Raw genomic sequence first — 21,028 nt, forward strand, 5'->3', positions numbered from 1 at the left:
GTTTACTTTATGTTAGAATAATTCTCTAGAATATGTGATGTGAGATTTTTAAAAAGTTCAAGGCAAATTTCATAAGAGATAGAGCTTTTTAGATGAGTACAAAGAATTTGGGTACATAAAAAATGACACTAAGTGGGGAAAGGGAAAGAGGGATTGGTTAAAACCAGAGGAGGCAGGCAGGCCCTTGAGTTCAAGTCCTTCCTTGTCCAGTTTATAAGTTGTGAGACCTTGGTGAGTTACTGCAATATCTAAGGATTGTTTTCACCTGAAAAAATAGAGGCTGTAAGAACACAGGTTTATTGTGACAATTACATGAATAATAATCTTAGCATAGTGTTTCCCATAACAATATTTAATGAACATTAACTGTAACACTTAGTGATAGATTAGCAACTTTAAATAAAATTGAAACAAAAATTTGGATGTTGAACTAAAATAAACAGTACAAAAAAAGTGGAGGGAAGATTCAGTCTATATGCAAAATTGACATAGAACTTCTGATAGGAATTTTTATTTGCAGAGAAAGAGAAAATATATTAATGTTATCTTTTTCCCTCTTAAATTATTTTTTGGTTACATAGGTGGCAAAGTATGATATTCTATACTTGAATTAAAATATCAGTATCATGATAAACAAGGAGCTTCCAATGTATAAGTTACCTTTGTTTATTTAGTCCTTTTATTGGTCTTCTGTGTATTATACACTTAAGCTCTGTGGGCTCTGGCTATTTCTAAATCTCATGTGAAACACATGTGTGCCTTATGTCCAAATTAAAAATAATAATTTATTTGATGTGTAAGAGGGTTTGACACATATACTTGCATAAATGGGCATAAAACACTTATCATCTATAATTAGATAACCTAATTTAAATACCTGAAAAAATGAACAAAATTTTGCATTCAATATGTAATATTTATGATATATAGTATCAGAATTTTTTATGACTGGCAAATTAGAAGGAGGTGATGGTCTTCAAAGAAAAACCTGAAGAAGTTTTGATCACTTTCTCTTTGTTAACAAATAAGTATTTTACCAAATATTCTCTTCATTCCCCTAAGATTGAATCCTTTGTTTCCTGGTTTATAAGGGCACTTACTATGGCAATTGTTTCACCAAATTCTTTTTATCTGTGTAATGCTTTAACCTTCCTATGCTAAAAATTATATTACACCAAAATAAAATTTACATTAAAAATAATTTAATTTCTATGTAATAGCAAAACACATATGCTACTCTCTTATAAACTATACTTCTCCCCTTTAGTATTCCTGGTTTAATGGTTTAATAAAAATTAAACCATTTTCAATTAGAATTTTCAATAGAATTAAATAGACCTGTTCCCTTAAGGACAATACCTAGAAGGAGTATATTCAAAGATGTTATTGAAATGTAACTTATAATAGACATTTAATTTGTTTACAGTATTTTAATCTGAATCAAAACTCAATTATATATTTTAAATAGCTCAATGTAATGGAATACTGTGAGGTCATTTTTTAATGATTATGTAAACCTGTAATAATTGACAAAGAAAAGTTTTCCCCAATGAATTTTTAAGGTAAAAATGCTACAAAGTATTTTACATAGTAGAATTACTTTTAAATAATTGTGTGTGTGTGTATAGTGTTTATATGTATATAATTTTAAAATATATACACTAAAATAACAATAATGAAGATAGAGAAAATCATTATTTCATCCTATTTTTCTGAATTTTCTGAAGTCTATGAAACTTGAATATACTACTTTATAGTTACAAAAGAAAAAATATGATTACTAGCATCCTCTAAGATTTGTATCTTCTGTATTTGAAGGCCTACTCTTCTTGAAAGTGTTAAGAGAAATGTATTGTTTGTACCAAATATTTAAGTATTAATTGTTCCACCCTAAATAATATTTATTTGGTATGATTCAACACTAAAATCTATGCCATTCTCTTCTGGTCTGAGAATACTAAATAATAAAATTTTGGACCCAGAAGGAACATTCAGATGTGGAAATAGCCTATTAACCCACCCTAAATTTTTGGATATCTGCACTGAGTTTGTCTGGATCAGAAAGGTCTATCATTATTTCAATGAAATAAAATTTACTTAGAGTCAGCTTTCCCCTTCAATGTTCAGTGGACTTATATAACAATCACTTCCATTTTCTTTAAGACAAAATTTGCTTAAGTAAAGAAAGGAGTTATTACTGTTAAGAATAACATTTGTTTTTAATCATTAACAATCAACTATTTCTCCAAGTTTTATGAGAAATTATCAGATAGTATACAGTAAATACCATTTTGTGTATAACATGAGATTTTTTTAATGTATACATCTGCAAATATGTATAGGCCTTCTATAAGGAAAGATATATTTCTGGCTTTAGATTTGGAGCTAAAAATGAGTTTTTAATTCTACAAAGCAGTACTCTGCATATATGTCACTATAGTGTGTTTTAACTAATTATTTAAATATATTTTTATTCAACTAGATTGTGAGATTTTCAAGGATAAAAGATTTTCTTGTAAAATTTTATTTATTTTATTCATTTTAGTTGTTGACAAACCTGTATTTTTTATTTATATGGTGTTGAGAATCGAACCCAGTGCCTCACACATTCAAGGCAAGTGCTCTACCACTGAGCCACAACCCCAGCCCCAAAAGATATTTTTAAATCTTCACATCTCAAGAGATTTCACAGTACCTGACACTGGAAAATATTGGTTGAAGTAAGGGTTGTATGAAAGATAGGTTCTTATAATTGAGTTGGCTATCAATTAAGTTCTTATGATTATTATTTTCTAATAGTTTATCTGTATCATAGACTAGTCTTTGTGGAATGTTTTGTAAAACCGTTATTTATATGTATATTTAAAAATGTGTCCTGGATTTAAGTTTTAAAAACAAACTTAAAAAAAAAAAAAAACTTAAGTTGCAAATCTCCTATATGTGAAAAACTACACAAAGACAACGATGGTTCCTGCCTCTGGAAACTTGAGTTCTTACAAATGAGTTTTTAAAACTGTTCCTTGTAGTCACTTCTAGATTTCTTAGTTGTAGAAAAGTTCAGTGATAGAATGGAAATACCAAACATCTTTTTTTTTTATTTAAAAATAGGACTACTTTTACAGAAAATAATAAAAGAATGTAATTTAGACAGCCATTTGAAAGAACTAAGATTCTTTTCTGTGGAGGCCCAGTAACATTTTGATAGGAATTTGGAGGTTATATATATATCAAGGGAAATTATGATCAGACTGTCGAATCCAGCTAAATATTTTCCAGGCATGTTTATAGCCTATTCAATTTTCATGGTTGTCTTTTGAGGATGTGTGTGAATTTATGGATGACAGTTTTTCTAATTCCAAACAACTGTTAGAATTTCTTGGTTTAACATTTAATTTCTGCTTATGCATTCTGATTTTTGAAATCTGATCCTCCTTTTTGGTTGGAAATTGATTATAACATTGAAGATGATAATTTCTTATTGATAACTGGGACTTTCTCTTCAGAATAAAGAATGTATAAAGAACTTTGTATTTCAGCTTTGATTTCCTTGCAATAAGAAAAGTATAAATACTTATTGGTCTTGTTGTTTCTCAGTAACCAGATAGTAGAGGCTTTAATTGTCTAACATTCCCATAGCACTAATAATAATAAATAATTATAATAATAATTTAATGAAACCTAATAGAAAATCCAACTAACTAGAGTCTTCCACTGGATGAGTTCTGAGTGTGTGTGTGTGTGCACCTAGATGTTGATCAGCTTATTAATGAGACATTTAGCCATGAAGATTAAAAGACCATTCATTTAAGGACACAACTGTCCATTCCTAAACTTTCCAGTAATGTTGTGTGTAACAAAACTAATGCTGTTAGTGTAGAATTGTAGACATAAACTTTATAAACATCCAAAACTACTTAGAAAAATAAATAAATTAGCTTATGATGGAAAGTAAACAAACTACTAGTCTGCAAAGAGTTTTCAAAAATTAAAATTTCCCTGCTGAGCCACAAATTCAGTTTAAATCTTTTTTAATGTAATGACATTTCTAAAAGATCTATACTGCTGTCTATCTGGAATACATTTTATTTTGTGTAAATCCTATATGAGATTATCGATAGCTTTTTTCACATTCCACTCGAAGAAGAAAAGAAGGCAAATACTTTCAATAGAAGCCAATTTATTTAGTAGAGATTTAGTTCTTTATTTTGTGGAATTGTGTCAATTTTTGACAGAAGCAATGGTTCTAAATTATAATTCCCATTCTCAAGGTGCTCACAATATAAGGAACAAAGATGTACAAAATCAAAGTCTGTGATTGACACTGCTTCCATTAAGAGGTGGTTTCTATGTCCACCATTCCTTTTGAATATGGAAGGGATTTTCAACTTGTGTAAACAATGGAATGCAGGAGCAGTGATGCTGTGTGATTTCTAAAGGCAGCTTCAGAAGAGGAAACCTTACACTTAGATCCTTAAGCTTTATTTAAGAAGTCTGGCTACCCGAGGCTGCCATGTTGTCAGAAACCAAGCCACCATAGACTCACTGGTAGACAAATGTAGCCTTTGAATCACTCACAGTTTTTCAGTATTCCCAGCAATATTATTTCAATATTCCCAGCAATAATTCCCAGACAAGCCATCCCCACTATGCTCTGTCCAAATTGTTGACTCACTAAAAATGTGAGCACAATAAAATGATATTTGTTTTATGCCACTAAGCTTGAGGTAACTTATAGCAGTAGTTGCTGGAACAAAACCTACGATTTAAGATATACTTTGGGCAAGTAGGAGATCATGACTATCTCTTCTGGGGGATGCATAGAAGGTCTCACAGAAGCAGTGACATTTGAATTTGTCTTTGAATGATGAATAAAATCCTACAAGAGTCCTAAAGCAAAGGAATGTATGTGGAAAGGTATGGAGACTAAGAGAGAAAAATGTATTTGGTGAACAGGAAAAACAAAACAAAACAAAAAAAACTTTTGTTGTAGTTATTTTGCTATGCCAAATTTTAACCGAGCCTTATAGGAATGGAAACTAACAATCCAATTTGTCTTTTGGGAAGATAACTAATTATCAGCGATATGAAATTGGGCTGAAGGAGAAAGAAATAAAAGGCAAGAATAGTGATAGTTATATGGTTTAGAAAACACAGGCTGAGATGTATAACTTTCTTATAATACCAAAACAATTTCTGCTTTTAAAAAGGGGGCAATTTGAATTGTTTAGATTCAAGTCATAATAATTAAATGCTACAGCCAATTCTGCATTTGGGCAAATTAAACCAATGCTTTTACAAACCACTGATTTTAGTAAATTTGTTAATATTTCTGAATAACATGTAAAAGCTGCTTCCACTACAAGTTTTGGAACATTATGATTAAATAACTTCATTTTTATGTTTTTTCTTATGCAGCTGGTTGCAATAGGACAATTAAAGAAATGAGACTACATTGTATTGATAAATGCACTAATGGAACCATATGCTATACTTAACTCTGCTTCCTCAAAATAAACATTGGTTCAATGACACATAAACTTTTATTGGAATCATAATACTATACACATAAAAATCTTTTTCAGGGAGGGGCGAGGTTGGCCTTTCTCCATTAAAGCTGAGCACACACACCAACTACATCATCCATGGCTTGTACTGCCTCTTTTATACAGTGAATTCCTACCCATTGTGGGATACAGTGAAATGTTTTAAAAGAAGTCTGCATCATTATACATCTTGGTTTTGCTTTATAATTTGACTATATTTTTAATATCATATGAAAAGTTTAATCTTTTAAACTCAAAAGCCACAATATTTTATAGATTATTTCCATTATTTTGTAGTTGTTTCATTTTATATATCAGTTTTATATTTGCTTTATATAAAAGTTATATGATATTGGTGATCTTACAAAATAGTATGACTTCTTAAAATTCATGCTGAAGAATCATTCAAGTCACCCATTTCATGGAAAGTATAGAAAATATTCAGCAGAAATTACTGCAAGTATGAAGTCCTTCTAAACTTGTGGTCCTGTGTGACACCACACAGATCATGTACCTATGATAATTCTTTAATAGCTTTACTTTTTAAAACCATTGTAGTGAAATGCAGTATTATCTTTTGTTATCCCACAGACAAGAGCTACTATGAATATGTATTTAGGAGCATTCATTCAGTAGCTCAGTATTATTTCTGCCTTGATTGATTGCTCACTTTTCTATCCCAACTCTTTGGCTGTCTCTGACCAGGGATAGGCACTCAATAAATATTGGATGGGTAGATATGGATGATAGTACTTGCCAGCCTTTCTTAATGATTCTGGTTCCATTAATTTCTAGAAAAGACATAATGTGCTTTTTTTGAGCTTTGGATCATATTGCATAGACATTGAAGATCCCCCTTCCAACCAGCTTGAAGATTCCTTTTAGCTTTGGGCCTTGCATTTCCTGCTCTTACTCATCCTGTTCTAGTAGATTGGAATAACAATTGAACCCTCATCAAGTATGGAGTGATTGTTAGATTAATGCCTCCCCACAAATGTCCAGATCTTAATCCCTGGAATCTAAGAATATGTTAGACCACATGGCAAAGGGAAATTAAGGTTGCAAATTAACTCACTTTAAAATAGCAAGATTAATCTGAATTATTCAGGTGGGTCCAGTATAACCACAAAAGTTTGTAGTAAGTGGGAGAGACAAGCAGAAGAGAAAAGTCAGAGAAGACATAACAAAGCAAGTAGAGTCAGCATGTGGGGATGTGAGAAAGATGTCCACTGTTGTTGGCTTTGAAAACAGAAAGGGTGTGACCTTGAGAAGTTGGAAAAAGCAAGGAAACAGCTTCTCCACTCAGCCTTCCAGAAAGGAACACTGCCCCACCAACACCTGGATTTTAGCCAGTGAGATCTCTGTCAGACTTGTGGCCTCTAGAACTATAAAATGATAGATTGTATTCTATGGCACTACATGGTGGTAATTTGTTGCAGCAGCAATAGGAAAATAAAACAGTTGGTTCCAGACTGTGGTGAAACTATCATTCTTCATTAGAAATCACTAACCTCTATGGCTGGTATTACTGTCTGCACATGTGTTTCCACTTCTTTTAGTAACCCAGAGTAGAGTTCTGTCTCCTTTCTCTATCTTTTCTTTCATTAGATCACTAAGTTTTGGGGTGTCAGGCTAGTGATGTTTCATTCTCAGGGAAGCAAGTGATGCAGCTTATTCTGGAGAATGCTTGGGGTGTTGTTAGTGTAGAGAGTATGAGAAAAGTTCATTTGGAAAATTTATGTTAAACAAGCTCCTTTTTTTCTTTTTTTTTTTAAGAAAGCATTTTTTAAAACATACTCTATGTATAAGATTATTTTCTAAAGTCCCAACTTTAAGACCATACATTAAAAAAAGTTATCCCTGTGTCTTGCTACAAATTTCTCCTCATCATTACCAGTTCTTTGTATATCCTTCCAAAGCTATTCTAGATAAATGGCACACACACACATCGAACATACACACATGCTGCTTGGTGTACTACAGTGAAGGCTCCCTCACTAGCTTCTCAAGTGGAGAGTCCACTTTATTTAAACAGACCTGGCACAATATTTGGCACACAAATGTACATTAAGTACATGTATTAACTAATCAATAAACTACTAACTAAATGTGGTAGCGAGTATTAATAAGGAGTCTCAGTAATATTAAGCATCTTGCCCAAACCCACACAGGTAGTAAGCATAGAAGTGGGTAGGCATACAAGCTGGCAGTGAAGCCAGGATACATACACCCACACCCACACCCATATACAAAAAATATATATACACACATATGTATACACATATTTATGATACATATACATACTCTGTAGTTTTCTACACACATTCTTCTGTAGCTTACTTTAATTTTACTTAAAATTTTAACAGGTTTATTTATAGAATAATTTTATGTTTTTTTAATGTATAATATGTACATGAAACAATTAAAGGACTTAGTAGAATAGAAATATTTACCAAACATTTTATACCACAGATCTCATTTTTCAGAGAGTATTTAACAGAAGCACTTTTTGAGACACACTACATTCATCCAACTTGCCTTCCTGAGAAAAGGAAACATCTTCAGAATAAAAATAGGAGTTAATGGCCCCTATTCACTGATGTCACATAGGGTAGGGATTTGGGAGTGAGGGAAACATAGGCTAAAATCTTGGCTCCACAGCCAGCTTGTCTGCCTACCCATTTCCATGCTTACTACCTGTGCAGGTTTGGGCAAGTTGCTCAACTTTATTGAGCCGTTTTATGAATACTCTCAATCTCATTCATTTAGTCATTTGTTCATTAGTTACTACATGCACTCAGTGGAACATTTGTGTGGCAAATATTGTACCAGGTCAAATAAAGCAGACCCCCGCCACTTGGCAAAGCTTCCAGGCTAGTGAGGGAGGCTTCATTTGTAGCCCACCAAGGAGCAGCAGTCTAACAGATGGCCTAAACTAACTTACAATTAAGTTATACAGAATATACCAAGATAACAGTTTTCTGCTTTCATAAGCAGAGATCCACAACAGCATACGTAACCTATACTATTTCAAACTTACAATAAATGAAGACCAAATAGGATATAATTTAATATAGGATATTTCAGTCATTGATCTTTTTATGTGTGTATGGACTTTAGTATAGGTAATCTAATGAATTGCCTTGACAATAATATTTTTCTGAGCCAAGTCCAGCAAGACTGAAAAAAATCTTCTAATTTATTTTTATGAAATTTCTGCATAAATGGTTGGCTGCCTTGGGGATTATGGATATATTTATCTTAATGGTTGATTTGAAATAAAACTAAGTAGGATTTGATAATCTTATTTTTAAATTCATAATATATGTACTTTATAGGAAAATTTAGAATTATCATCCTTACCCAATATCTATAAAGTGTATTAAACATAAACCCCTATTCTCTTTTCCTTGTTTCATTTAAAATAACTTATTTCAAAGCATATTTCCATATTTATCTTACACTTCATCAATTCAAACAGCAAGGGCATATTTATTAGAAGAAAATATCTTTAGGAATTTAGTTGGAAATAAGTAATGCAGTTTCTTTTATTTGCCATTTTGGGTGCCAAAAAGGAAGAGTCAGATTCTCTTCTTTCACTTTCTCCGGCCATTGAAATGACGTCTAGACCCAGTGAATTCCAGACAATGTGCAACACTGGTTTTACTGGATCCTGAGGGCTTCGGTCTGTTAACTTATTTAGGAGATGCTTTTGGTTTTTATAAGGTCAACTAGAAATTTGTAAGCTACTTATCCTGTTTATTCTAATGTTAAGTATTTTTTTAATTCTAACATTTTATTGAAAATACAGTGGTAACTTCAGTGATGTCAAATTTGAAGTGCATTTCCATTGAAAAGATATTTCTATAATTGACTTTATTACATAATGAGTACTCTGCTAAGGTCAATATGACAGCTGTTGTTTAATATTTAACAGAGGAAAGTAGCTAAAGTTTTTATTTGGCTGTTTTTTAAGGTTGTTTTGATGAATATTTGATTTGATGTGTCCTAAAATCAAACCACAAAGTATTTGGCTTTTATTATTACCTAATAGTGTATGTCCCAGCAGATGCTCAGGTTTGATTCTTACCTAGTACATTGCCCTTACCTTACTTCTTATCTTTCTCCCTCTCCCCATGTCTGAGTTTTGTCTGAACTCCCAGAGGAAAATATGATGGGTAGACAGGTGCCAAAGGATTTTTCAGTAAAGTAAATTTGTAATGTATAGACTTTCTTATTTTAACATAAGAGAAACAGCTACCTCAGAATGCCCTACTCTAGGTAGGAGTTGGCCATTTTGGTACATTTTTGCTGTAACTACCATAGTTCAAGGGTTTAAGACTTCATTCTTCCCCCCAAAAAACAGTGCCTGTTCTAATCTGTAATAAACCATGAGCATAGAAATATCCTTTTAGGTTGTTCTTCTCTACTCCAGATAATTCATGAGGAGTAAAACAATTTACCTAAACTGTGTTTGCAAATTGAGCAGCAGAGTTGTAGAGGGCCAGAATGTAGGTAGCAAGCTGTAGGCATACAAAGTAAATTTGGCCCTTGCCTTCTGTTACAAAATTCCTCCCCAGTTCTCCTTATCTCTTTGGAATCACGCCTTTTCAATCTCTGTAACGAATTTCTCTGTTTAGCTGACTGACCCTGCCTCAGACTAAACCTTTTTTCTTTGATAAAACTCTTCTTTGGATGATTTCTTGGATTCATTCCTTTTCCTTTAGTTGTGAGTGATATGGCAGTGACTCCTATCTCTGTACATGGACATCAGACATCTTCCCTGAGTACTGTACCTATATAAATACTTGCCTACTCAACTTCATTTACATGTCCTGCTGATACTTCAGACTTAGTCACCATGTCTAAAACTGAACTCTTTATACCCCAGATTAAATCTTCACCTCTTCTGTATTTCCATTTTTACCATGAACAAAGCTACAAACCAGAAATCTGAGACATTATCATGGAGGAGCTAAAAAGATCCAGAACTATCCTCTTATGGAAGAGCAGATAAGATCCCAAAACTATCATGTATATACATATACAGATATACTGATACAGTGCACATACACATACACACACCATTCTTCAAAGATTATTGATGCTGAACTTTGTGTTTTTGAACTTACTTAAATAAGTAGAATCACACTGTGTGTATTCTTTTGTGCCTTGCTCTCTTGCTTTTTAATCTGTGTTTGTAATTCATGTATGTGCATAACTGTATAATATTTCATTGTGTGAAAATTAGGTAATTTATAAGTCCATTTTCCTTTCAAGAGACATTTGCGTAGTTTTTAGTTTTTAACTATTATCAACAATGCATCTTTGTGTGTATATCTTTTGACATGCACATGGAAATGTTTCTCCTGAGTGTATACCTAGGAGGAGAATTCCTGAGTTATAAATACATACATCTTACATACCTTGGTGGTTATTGACAAATGATTTTCCAAAGTGGTTTTAAATGTAATTGCACCAGCAATAATTTATTTGGTTACTTTGCATCCTCTGAAATCTTTGATGTTGTTACATGTTTTAAATTTTGCAAATTTGGTATAAAATATCTCACACTAGTTTTAGTTTGCATTTTCTTGTTCATTAGTAAAATTGGAATTGTTATCTTATGCTTATTTACCCCCACTGCCCTCTTTTCTTGGAAATCCCTATAGTCTTTGACATGTTTTTTAGTTATTCTGGGTTCTAAAAACTTGTTTGTAGGAGTTCTTGGGGGTGCTTAATCTTTTGTCAGTAGCACGTATTGCACTAATCCTCAGTTTATGACTTGCCTTTATATCTCCTTAAAGTGTCTATGGATGAATAGAAGCATTTATTTCTAATATGTTTGGATTAATTAATTTCTATCTTTATGGTTTTTTGTTTCTGTCTTAAACAAACAAACTTTCTTATCCCAAGATACTAGATGCATTCTTTTTTACTTTCTTCTAGAAACTTTAAAGATTGAAATTGAATTTCATGTACACCTACTTAGGATTAAACAGAACACATCCCAGATCTTTTGATAGGTAAAGATGTAGATGGGCCAATCAATAAAAATTGATTCTTTTCATTTCAACACCACTGTTTATGTCACAAGTCAAATGAGCATAACATTTTAAGTATCACAATACCATCAATCATTAAGCATTTTTGTGAATCTCTCCTTTTGCTCTGGTTGACACTTTTAACAGGCTTTAGAAATATTGTTCTCAGAATATGTTACAAAATCTAAGTAATTGTCTCCGAATAATACTAATGCTTCTTATCTGAATAAGGGAAGATTGCTATTCCAGTCATGGTGATTCCATTTTAAACTTGGTTGAGAAAACATCTTTACAAAATGAGAAAATATCTGAAAATATCATTTTGAAATATTTTGATAATTCATCTCCCAGAAAGTTTTTTAAAAAGTCAATCATATTGATACTTTAAAGAAACTTTCCCTTTGTGGTACATTTCTTTTGACAAATCTAGCCTTTAATCTGCATTATTCATTAATTAGATGATTTCAGTACATTTTGATTCAAGTATACATATGTGTATGTTTTAATTCAATATGAAATTAATAGGACAGAGGAATTTCTACAAGTTTTTTTAATACTTTTTAATTGTCAATGGACCTTTATTTTATTTATTTATATGTGTTGCTGAGAATCAAACCCAGTGCCTCAAACAGGCTAGGCAAGAGCTCTACTGCTGAGCCACAACCCCAGCCCCCTACAGTTATATTTTTGAGAACAAAACTCAAGGTAGTCATCATCTGGAGAGTTTCATTTTATTTTCTTCAGGTAAAAAAAAAAAAAATAGTGTGCTTCAGCCTTTAACTCTGTAGTTTCTTATTTTATCATTATCCTTTTCTCCTTAATTAATATTATTTATTTTATTCCATATATTTGAGAACTTATATCTTATAAAGCAGTCTATGCTCAAGTACTTGAGCTTAACTATCTCAGAATTCAGAGAATGAGAACCTCAGGGTCATGTATAGTAATTCTAGCTTTCCAAAGATTAAATTAAGAAATTGAAGTTCTTAAAGGTGCTGTGACCTAACCAAAATCTTGATGTTGTAGAGAATAAATGAAGATCTCCTGATCCTGGAATTAAAACGCCTCCTATTGAATCATGTTACCAGGAAAAACTATCTGAAAATCTACCTGAACACTAAATAATGATATTATATTTATGGATTTCTAAAGGGATAAATCACTCTTTGTGAACAAGTTACATGACACAGTTCTTACCACCAAGGTATTTATATACATTTTTTAGGATGAAAACACACATTTTTAAATATTAGATAAAGTTAAATGTTTAACAAAAAGCTTTCTGAGCACAAGAACCATATTACATTTATTATATTTTTTTACAGTGAGCTGTTATTCATAGTGCATATTAAACAAATATTGATTAAATGAATAAAACTCTATGTTGGAATTTAGGACTTAGGTATTAGGTACTTCAAATGATCAGAGGAAAGAAAAATCAGAGTAAATGTGGTAAAAAGTCAAATAAAAATATTTGTAGAGTATACAATTTAAACTGAGCCATAACTAATGACTGTAATTTAAATAGAGATGAACTCCCATGTTTTGAATTACTTGTTTTGTTCTCTTTCTAATAAGACTTTCCATACAGGTTGTTTATTTTCTTTAGGTTAAAAAAAAAAAAACTATGTGCTTCAGCCTTTAACTCTGTAGTTTCTTATTTTATCATTATCCTTTTCTCCTTAATTAATATTATTTATTTTATTCCACTAATAAAATAAACGTGTATGTTTTAATTCAATATGAAATTAATAGGACATAGGAATTTCTACAAATTTTTTAAATGATTTTTAATTGTCAATGGACCTTTATTTTATTTATTTATATGTGTTGCTGAGAATCCGTTGTTGGTTTTCTGATTTCACCTCTAAGCATAATATCTGGTAACAAATTTGTTCATAAAAAATAATATGATAAACATGCTAAGATAGTAATTATTGTCTTGTTTATGAAAGCTTTTAAGAATGGAACCAATCAGTGGACTAATGGTTAGTACATCCAGATTAAATTAATGATGAATATAGCTCTAAATTTTGATGGTGAATACAGATCTAGATTTTTCAGCATGCAAAGACCTTTCAAACATATTGTAGAGTAAAAATATGAAGTTGCAAAACTAAAAATGTATGGAATAATACCATTTTATTAAAAAACAGAATGAAAATACAAAATGCAAATTTTGCAATAATGCAAAATAAGATAATTATCTTTATGTTTTATGCTTTTCAGGATTTATAAAAGGTCTTAAATATTTATCACTTATGAATGTGCTTAAACTTTTGTTTATAGCTGTGAGGAGAGTTTTACATTTACTCTATTGACTTACTGTGGATATAAAAGCTATGGAATAATGATCTGTCATTGAAGAGTTTTTTACTGAGCACCAGCTATGACTAGGTACTTCGAACAAGAGTCAAAATCTCTTTCTTTAGCACCTCATGACTTTAGAAGGAAATGAGAATCATAAATGGAGCACAAGGAATCTATTTCCTTAAGATTTGCCACTTCAGAGCGGTCCTTTTGTTTCTTGCTGATTTTTTTAAATTAATTTATTTTTTGTTCCAATTAGTTATACATGACAGCAGAATGCATTTCGATTCATAGTACACAAATGGAACATAATTTTTCATTTCTTTGGTTGTACACAAAGTAGAGTCACACCATTCATGTCATCCTACATGTACCTAGGGTAATAATGTCCATCTCATTCCACCATCTTTCCTATCCCATGCCCCCTTTTGTCCTCTCCCTCCCCTTTGCCCTATCCAAAATTCCTCCATTCCTCCCATTTCCCCTACCCCCACCCCACATTATGGATCAGTATCCACTTATCAGAGAAAATATTCGGCCTTTGGTTTTGGGGGATTCGCTTACTTCACTTAGCATGATAGTCTCCAACTTCATCCATTTACCTGAAAACACCATGATTTTATTCTCCTTTAATGCTGAGTAATATTCCATTGTGTATATATACCACAATTTCTTTATCCATTCATCTATTGAAGGGCATCTAAATTGGTTCCATAGTTTGGCTATTGTGAATTTTGCTGCTATAGACATTGATATGGCTGCATCACTGTAGTATGCTGTCTTTAATTCTCTGGGTATATTTAGATCAAGGAGTGGGATAGCTGGGTCAAATAGTAGTTCCATTCCAGGTTTTCTAAAGAATCTCCATACTGCTTTCCTGAGTGGTTGCACCAATTTGCAATCCCACCAGCAATGTAAGAGTATGCCTTTTCCCCCACATCCTCACCAACACTTGTTGTTTGTATTCTTGATAACTGCCATTCTGACTGGAATGAGATGAAGTCTTAGAGTAGTTTTGATTTTCATTTCTCTAATTGCTAGAGATGTTGAACTTTTTTATATATATATATTTGTTGATTGATTGTATACCTTCTTCTGAGAAGTGTCTTTTCAATTTCTTAGCCCATTTATTGATTAGGTTATTTAGGGGTTTTGGTGTTTCGTTTTTTGAGTTCTTTATATATTCTGGAGATTAGTGCTGTATCTAATCTGCACATGGTAAAAATTTGGTCCCATTCTCCACTTCATTGATTGTTTCTTTTGCTGAGAAGAAGCTTTTTTAGTTTGAATCCATCCCATTTATTGATTCTTGATTTTATTTCTTGTGATTTAGGAGTCTTGTTAAGGAAGTCTGGGCCTACTCCAACATGATGAAGATTTGGACCTACTTTTTCTTCTATTAGGTGCAGAATCTCTGTTCAAATTCCTAGGTCCTTGATCCACTTTGAGTTGAGTTTGGTACATGGTGAGAGATAGGGGTTTAATTTCATTTTGCTGCATATTGATTTCCAGTTCTCCCAGCAACATTTTTTGAAGAGGCTATCTTTTCTCCAATATATGTTTTTGGCATCTTTGTCTAGTATGAGATAATTGTATTTATGTGGGTTTGTCTCTGGTGTCCTCTATTCTATACCATTATTGATAGATCTCTGTGTTCTGACTTCATAATGTCTAGATAATGAAAAAAATTACAGAGGTCTTTCCAAGTCTGACTTTTTAATTGAACTAATTCAATTCTCTCTTTTGCCTATTAGGACTAAAAGCAACTCTAAGTCATGTAAGACCAGAGGAAAAGTGTTTAATATGTTTTAAGTTAGCGTTGAAAACTTATGCATAATTTACTCTATACCATATCATTTTCTCCTCCTTATGGAACATATTTTTGGATATTTAGTTTCATGTTATAAGATTATACCTGTATTTTTTTGATAATTTTAACATTGCATTCCCAAAGTAATCTTGACAATGTAGTAATGCCTAGCATCTTTGCATTCCTGTGAGGATAATGTTATCTGAATTTTGCTTGTTCGGGATATGGCATAACACATCTCAGGTCTTGTGGTAGCCAATCATGGTTAATTGTGTGCAGTCAGGAGGATAAGAAGGACCCTATGGTAGATTCATTTCTAATAATCTGTGCAACTAAGTATGAGTTTAGTATTTTTAATATATTCATCATCTGACTGGGAATGTTAGCTTGGTGATAGAGTGCTTACCTAACCCTGGGTTCAATCCTCAGCCCTAATAAATAAACAAACAAGTAAATAACTGGCTTGCTCATCATCTAAATAAACATAGTTGATTTTTTTGAATTTTAGTTGGTTATTCTTTTATTCTGTTTTTAGCTGGAGCTATTAGGTAGTTGACTCAATATTAGCAGCTAATAATAATAATTTCCAAGTCTTTTGTAGGAATTTATAAGCATTTCATTTACATCACCTCAATTAATCTTTAGACCACTTTTGAGGCACATATTATCATCTGATTTTCAGTGAGAAACTAGAAGTCCAGTTGGTTTAAATGACTTGCCTAAACTCATGTCACTAATAGAAGTAGACCATGTTTCAAACCTGTATGTGCTGATATCAGTCCCCTACTCTTCCAGCTATACCAACTTGCCTTATCATAATTGGCTCTGAAGCCACCTCTAATAGCTATTATTAAGCATATTTTATTTGGGTTCCTTGGAAAACCACTAATTAGATTTATACAAGGATATAAATGTGTTCCTAAGCACCACTTCTGGTTGAGCTCTATTATCCTGTAACTCACTCTTCCAAGGACTAATTAGCAGTGATCATGGCAATGAACAAGCTTTTTATCCTAGGACTCAAAGAAAACATGGACATATAGACAGAGGTCAGTCCAGTGAAGTAGAAACTGCATGCTGTACTTACATAAAATTGAGTTTACTAAATGAAAATATGTAGATTCAGTAAATGCAGACCAACTGCCATAAATGTGAAGAATCATTTTTAATTATATTTAATCGTCTGACCTAGAAGAAATTCATGTAATCAGAATTTTCTGCTACTGTGAGATTAAAATGCGTAGCAATAGGTATAATTTAAGGAACCAAAGAATAAAGGTAAATTGTTACGGACTCAGTAAAGGAATGCCATGAGATACCTCCTAATAATCTGGTATAGAAATGATTACAACACAGAGAATAGGATAATTTACATACTTACCTTGATTATGACTATTGTTATAGAACCTTGAACATCTGTTAGCTCAGAATAGAGGCAGATTAATCTAAATAATTAAATAAAGTTTCTTTCATGTCTCTTTTCTTACAGTTAACAGCATAGGGAAATAAATCTCTAAAACATCCTGAAGCCAGATTTAACTGTCATTTTATTTACATGTGTTTTCATTTTCATTTACTCTGTGAATGGAATTTTTTTTTAAATAAAACTTTTTTGATTTTTTTTTTTTACTCTAGGCTTGATTCTTCACTACCTGAGACGTTGAAAAAGGAGCACATCTCAGCTGAAAACATGTCTTTAGAAACACTAAGAAATAGCAGTGCAGAAGACCTCTTTGATGAGATTTAGCAGTTTCAAAAAAGTACTTTGATGTTCACTAGACTGTGTTTTCTCTGCATTTCTTTAAAATGAAAAGGCAAAATTTTAACTAAATAGCAACTGTTAGTGTACTTTATGACTTAATTACATGTACATCTAGTTGAAGCCATTGTGCAAAGTGGATTACACATGTATATGAAGATGTAATTTGATGACAGTGGAACATTATTCCAAACTATTCATTCGATGTGTCTGTAATTACATGACATCTCAGACTTGGCTTGCAAAGGCACATTTAATATGTTCTTTCACACACATTATATGTGGTAACCATCTAATAACCTGTCTAGGAAGATATTGGAAACAAGACAAAGAAAATATCTTTTTAAAATGTCTGTAGCTCTTTTTGAATAATCATATTCTGAACAATATGTTTGAGCATCTCAGTTTGTGGTGTGGCATATAAATTATATCTTTTAGTTTGTGTGTTAATAGTCTGAAATCCTTAGAATAAAATTTTTGATACATTGAAAATTTGTGTTCTTAATAAAATGTTATTTAGCTCAACTTTTCCCTTTATTATAGTAACATATATTTTAAAAGTGCTTACTAATGTAAATGTAAACCTCTTTTGTGTCAAAATATAAAAGCATATTTTCGAGGATGTTTGATATTGTCTAATATGCATGAGGACCTTCCTTGAAGACTCAGACCTTGCCCTATCCCCATTAATACCTGCACTATTTCTGTTATATTTACTGATTCAACTCCCTAGTCTCTCATTATATCTTCACTTCTCTCCTGTTGAACATGCATTGTGTGCATGCTACTCAAAGTTAAAAATATTTGCAGTGAACAATGATCACAATGTTGACAACTCTAGTGTTGGGTTTATTCTCAGTCCTCAGCACATTTCAGGTAATTAGTCACTTCTCCTCAGAAAACATTTCCTCCACTTGACTTTTGCAGTAGCATATGCTCTTTGTAGTCTTCTTTCTTTCCAGCCATTCCTTTTTTAGCTGATCCCTTTTCCTTTGTTCACCAGTTAAATGTTTAATTGCCTTGGGCTCAAATTTTAGCCCTCTTCATTTCCACATCATCAAACTAGGTCACCATAATTGTGGTTTTAATACCCTCTGTATGCTTATATTTCTAGTCAGCATAGTTCTCTGTATATTCAGATTTGTAGTCAAATTTACACATATTCATATATACATAATTTGTCACAAAAGGATTTCCCAAACTTTCTGAAAAAATATTTCTTTGTATCAAATCTTGATACATCTTGGCACAATTTACAGATATGAATGAATATATTTACCTTTTTATATAATCTTTCACTACCATTTAACCACTTGCTTCAAGCTAAAACCCTGGAATTCTTGATACTCTTTACCTTTCTACAAAACACAAATTGCTTCTATCTACCTGTGCTCCACTACAACTGCCTCATAACTGGTATCCCTGCTTAATCTCCTAATTCTCTACAGTCCAACCAAACCAAATTTTAAAACCTTAGGCAAAATCATTTAAGCCTGAATAAAGACCCATTGCCCTATGATTCAAGTACAGGTCTTATACAATTCTGCTTCCCCAGATTATGTGCTCCTGTCTTTTTATTCCACCTGCTCCATACTATCCTTCAAGTAGGCCAGATCTCAGAACTGCTGTACTGATGGTTGGTTTATTCTCTTTCAAATCTAGAAGCAAATGTCTCTTCAAGGGTGCTTTCTCCAGGATATCCCTTTTAAAGTTGTATACCCAACCCCCAGACACTTTCTGTCCCATTAGAATGGTTTTTTTCACTGCATCTCACTCTCTGGAATTATTTTTTCATGTATTATTTTTCATATATCCCCCTCTCTCTTGACATCACCCCCATCATACCAGAGACTGCAGCCATCTGATTTATCTCTCTGTCCCTAGTTCCAAGACTAGGACTGGCTTCATAGAAGCTTAGTATTTATTGCATGAATAAATGCAAGTTTATCACATAGGTGATGCTGAATATCATGGCAGAAGAAATAGGCAGAGGGAAGCAGTACACATGATGATCAGAGAGCAGAGACTTCAGTCTCCATATATAAAATAGAGTCCCTATGGCCCCACCCTCAATGAACCACCTTCTCCAGCCACACCCTGCCTGCCTCTTGTTACCACCAGTTAATCCCATCAAGGATTAATTCACTAATTAGGTTAACCATTTCTCCTCCAAACCATCTTGCATTGTCTCACATGTGAGCTTTTGGAGGAAACTACATCTGAACCATAATATCAAGGATGCTGGGTCTTTTCAGTCTTTGCTCAGTTGTCAATTGTTTCATGTGGTTAGAAGAGAGGGTAATAAGCCTATAATCATGGGCTTCTCATTTATATCAGATGTAGAGAAATTAGAAGATATGGTTTTCTCCCTTGTCCTGTATGGGTAGATTACTATAGGCCTGTGTTAAGATGCCCAGATCTTGCCAATCCATGCCATGTTTTTCCTCACGTTTTCCATTATCTATACTCTAAAACAAATCATTTCAGAAGAACATGGAAATGTAAGGCACAACAATTGAATTATAATTCATGCAGCATGGCTTTTTTGACCTTAGTATCCTCACCTCTAAGACAAGAAGATTACATTTCTGAAGGTTTTTAGTTTAAATTTTATAATTCTTGTCTCTGGCAGCAGATGATGTGGTCCAGGCCTCATTAGGGAAGTTCCTGAAAGAAAAGTCCCCTCTCAGGAAGAGATGTTTTTATTATGTAGTTTTAAAAGGTCGGGAAACTACTTTAGAAAAGTTCTGCTTAGTGGCCTATAACTAAAATTTATAAAATACAGGACGGTTTTTGAGCTAAGCAACAAATGTTGCTTGATTCAACAAATGTTTATTAAGGATCATTTACACACAAAATTCAGAACTGGGCCATGTGGAGAATTAAAGGATAAATCCATCCATTCAACAAATATTTGTAAAGAATTTGTGCCAATATCTCTTCTGGACACTAGGTGTGGCAATGAACTATATAAATAAATACCCTGTTGCTGTCAAGCATATGTTCTAGTAAATGAAATTTGGGGCTTCTCTCACAAAAATGGAGTATGTAAGTGGAAGTTGTACTGACATTGGGGCCTGAAACCCCTCTATATCTAATAGAATGAGCTGTAGGATCAGTGGAATTAAGAGAATAAAAATTAGAAGTTGTGAGTGAGGACCTGTAAAAAGTTCAATTGAGAGATGAAAATTTGGAATGGGCTGGAGAATGAGCTGAGGATGAGGCTATCTGCATAGAATCAGATGAGAGTACAGAAGATAAAGGGATATGGTATGGGGTTCATACCTAAATTTGTAATTGTGAATCATGGGAACTAATGAGACTCTTTAGAAGGTATCCCCAGGAGCAGTGTTGGTTAGGGGCATTAGGGAATGTTAATAATGATTTAAGTTATGTAATGAAAAAAAATTGAGGTGTGCAATTCTAATGGCACTTCCTTGGGAGAAAGTATGGGCTGCCAGAAAGTACCATGTCATGGGGACTGCTTAAGGAATTCCCTGGGAATAGGAAAGAAGGCCAGTCAAAGGGCCTCTTGCTAGACTGCACCAAAGTACATGCAACC

At 32.7% G+C, this 21,028-nt stretch overlaps 1 protein-coding gene across 4 annotated transcripts in view; it reads left to right on the forward strand.

Moving 5' to 3' along the window:
- Xrcc4 (X-ray repair cross complementing 4) overlaps positions 1-17,991 on the forward strand; it is a 255,216-nt gene extending 237,225 nt beyond the window's left edge. For all 4 annotated transcript variants that reach the window (XM_048800239.1, XM_048800238.1, XM_048800240.1 and 1 more), the window contains one exon: positions 17,343-17,991. In XM_048800239.1, coding sequence (XP_048656196.1) covers positions 17,343-17,454 — 112 coding nt within the window. In that variant the 3' untranslated portion in view covers positions 17,455-17,991. The remainder of the gene's footprint in view (positions 1-17,342) is intronic.
- The last annotated feature ends 3,037 nt before the right edge of the window (positions 17,992-21,028 follow it).

The sequence above is a fragment of the Marmota marmota genome, unplaced genomic scaffold (genome assembly GCF_001458135.2).
Source record: "Marmota marmota marmota unplaced genomic scaffold, marMar, whole genome shotgun sequence".
Taxonomy (NCBI): domain Eukaryota; kingdom Metazoa; phylum Chordata; class Mammalia; order Rodentia; family Sciuridae; genus Marmota; species Marmota marmota.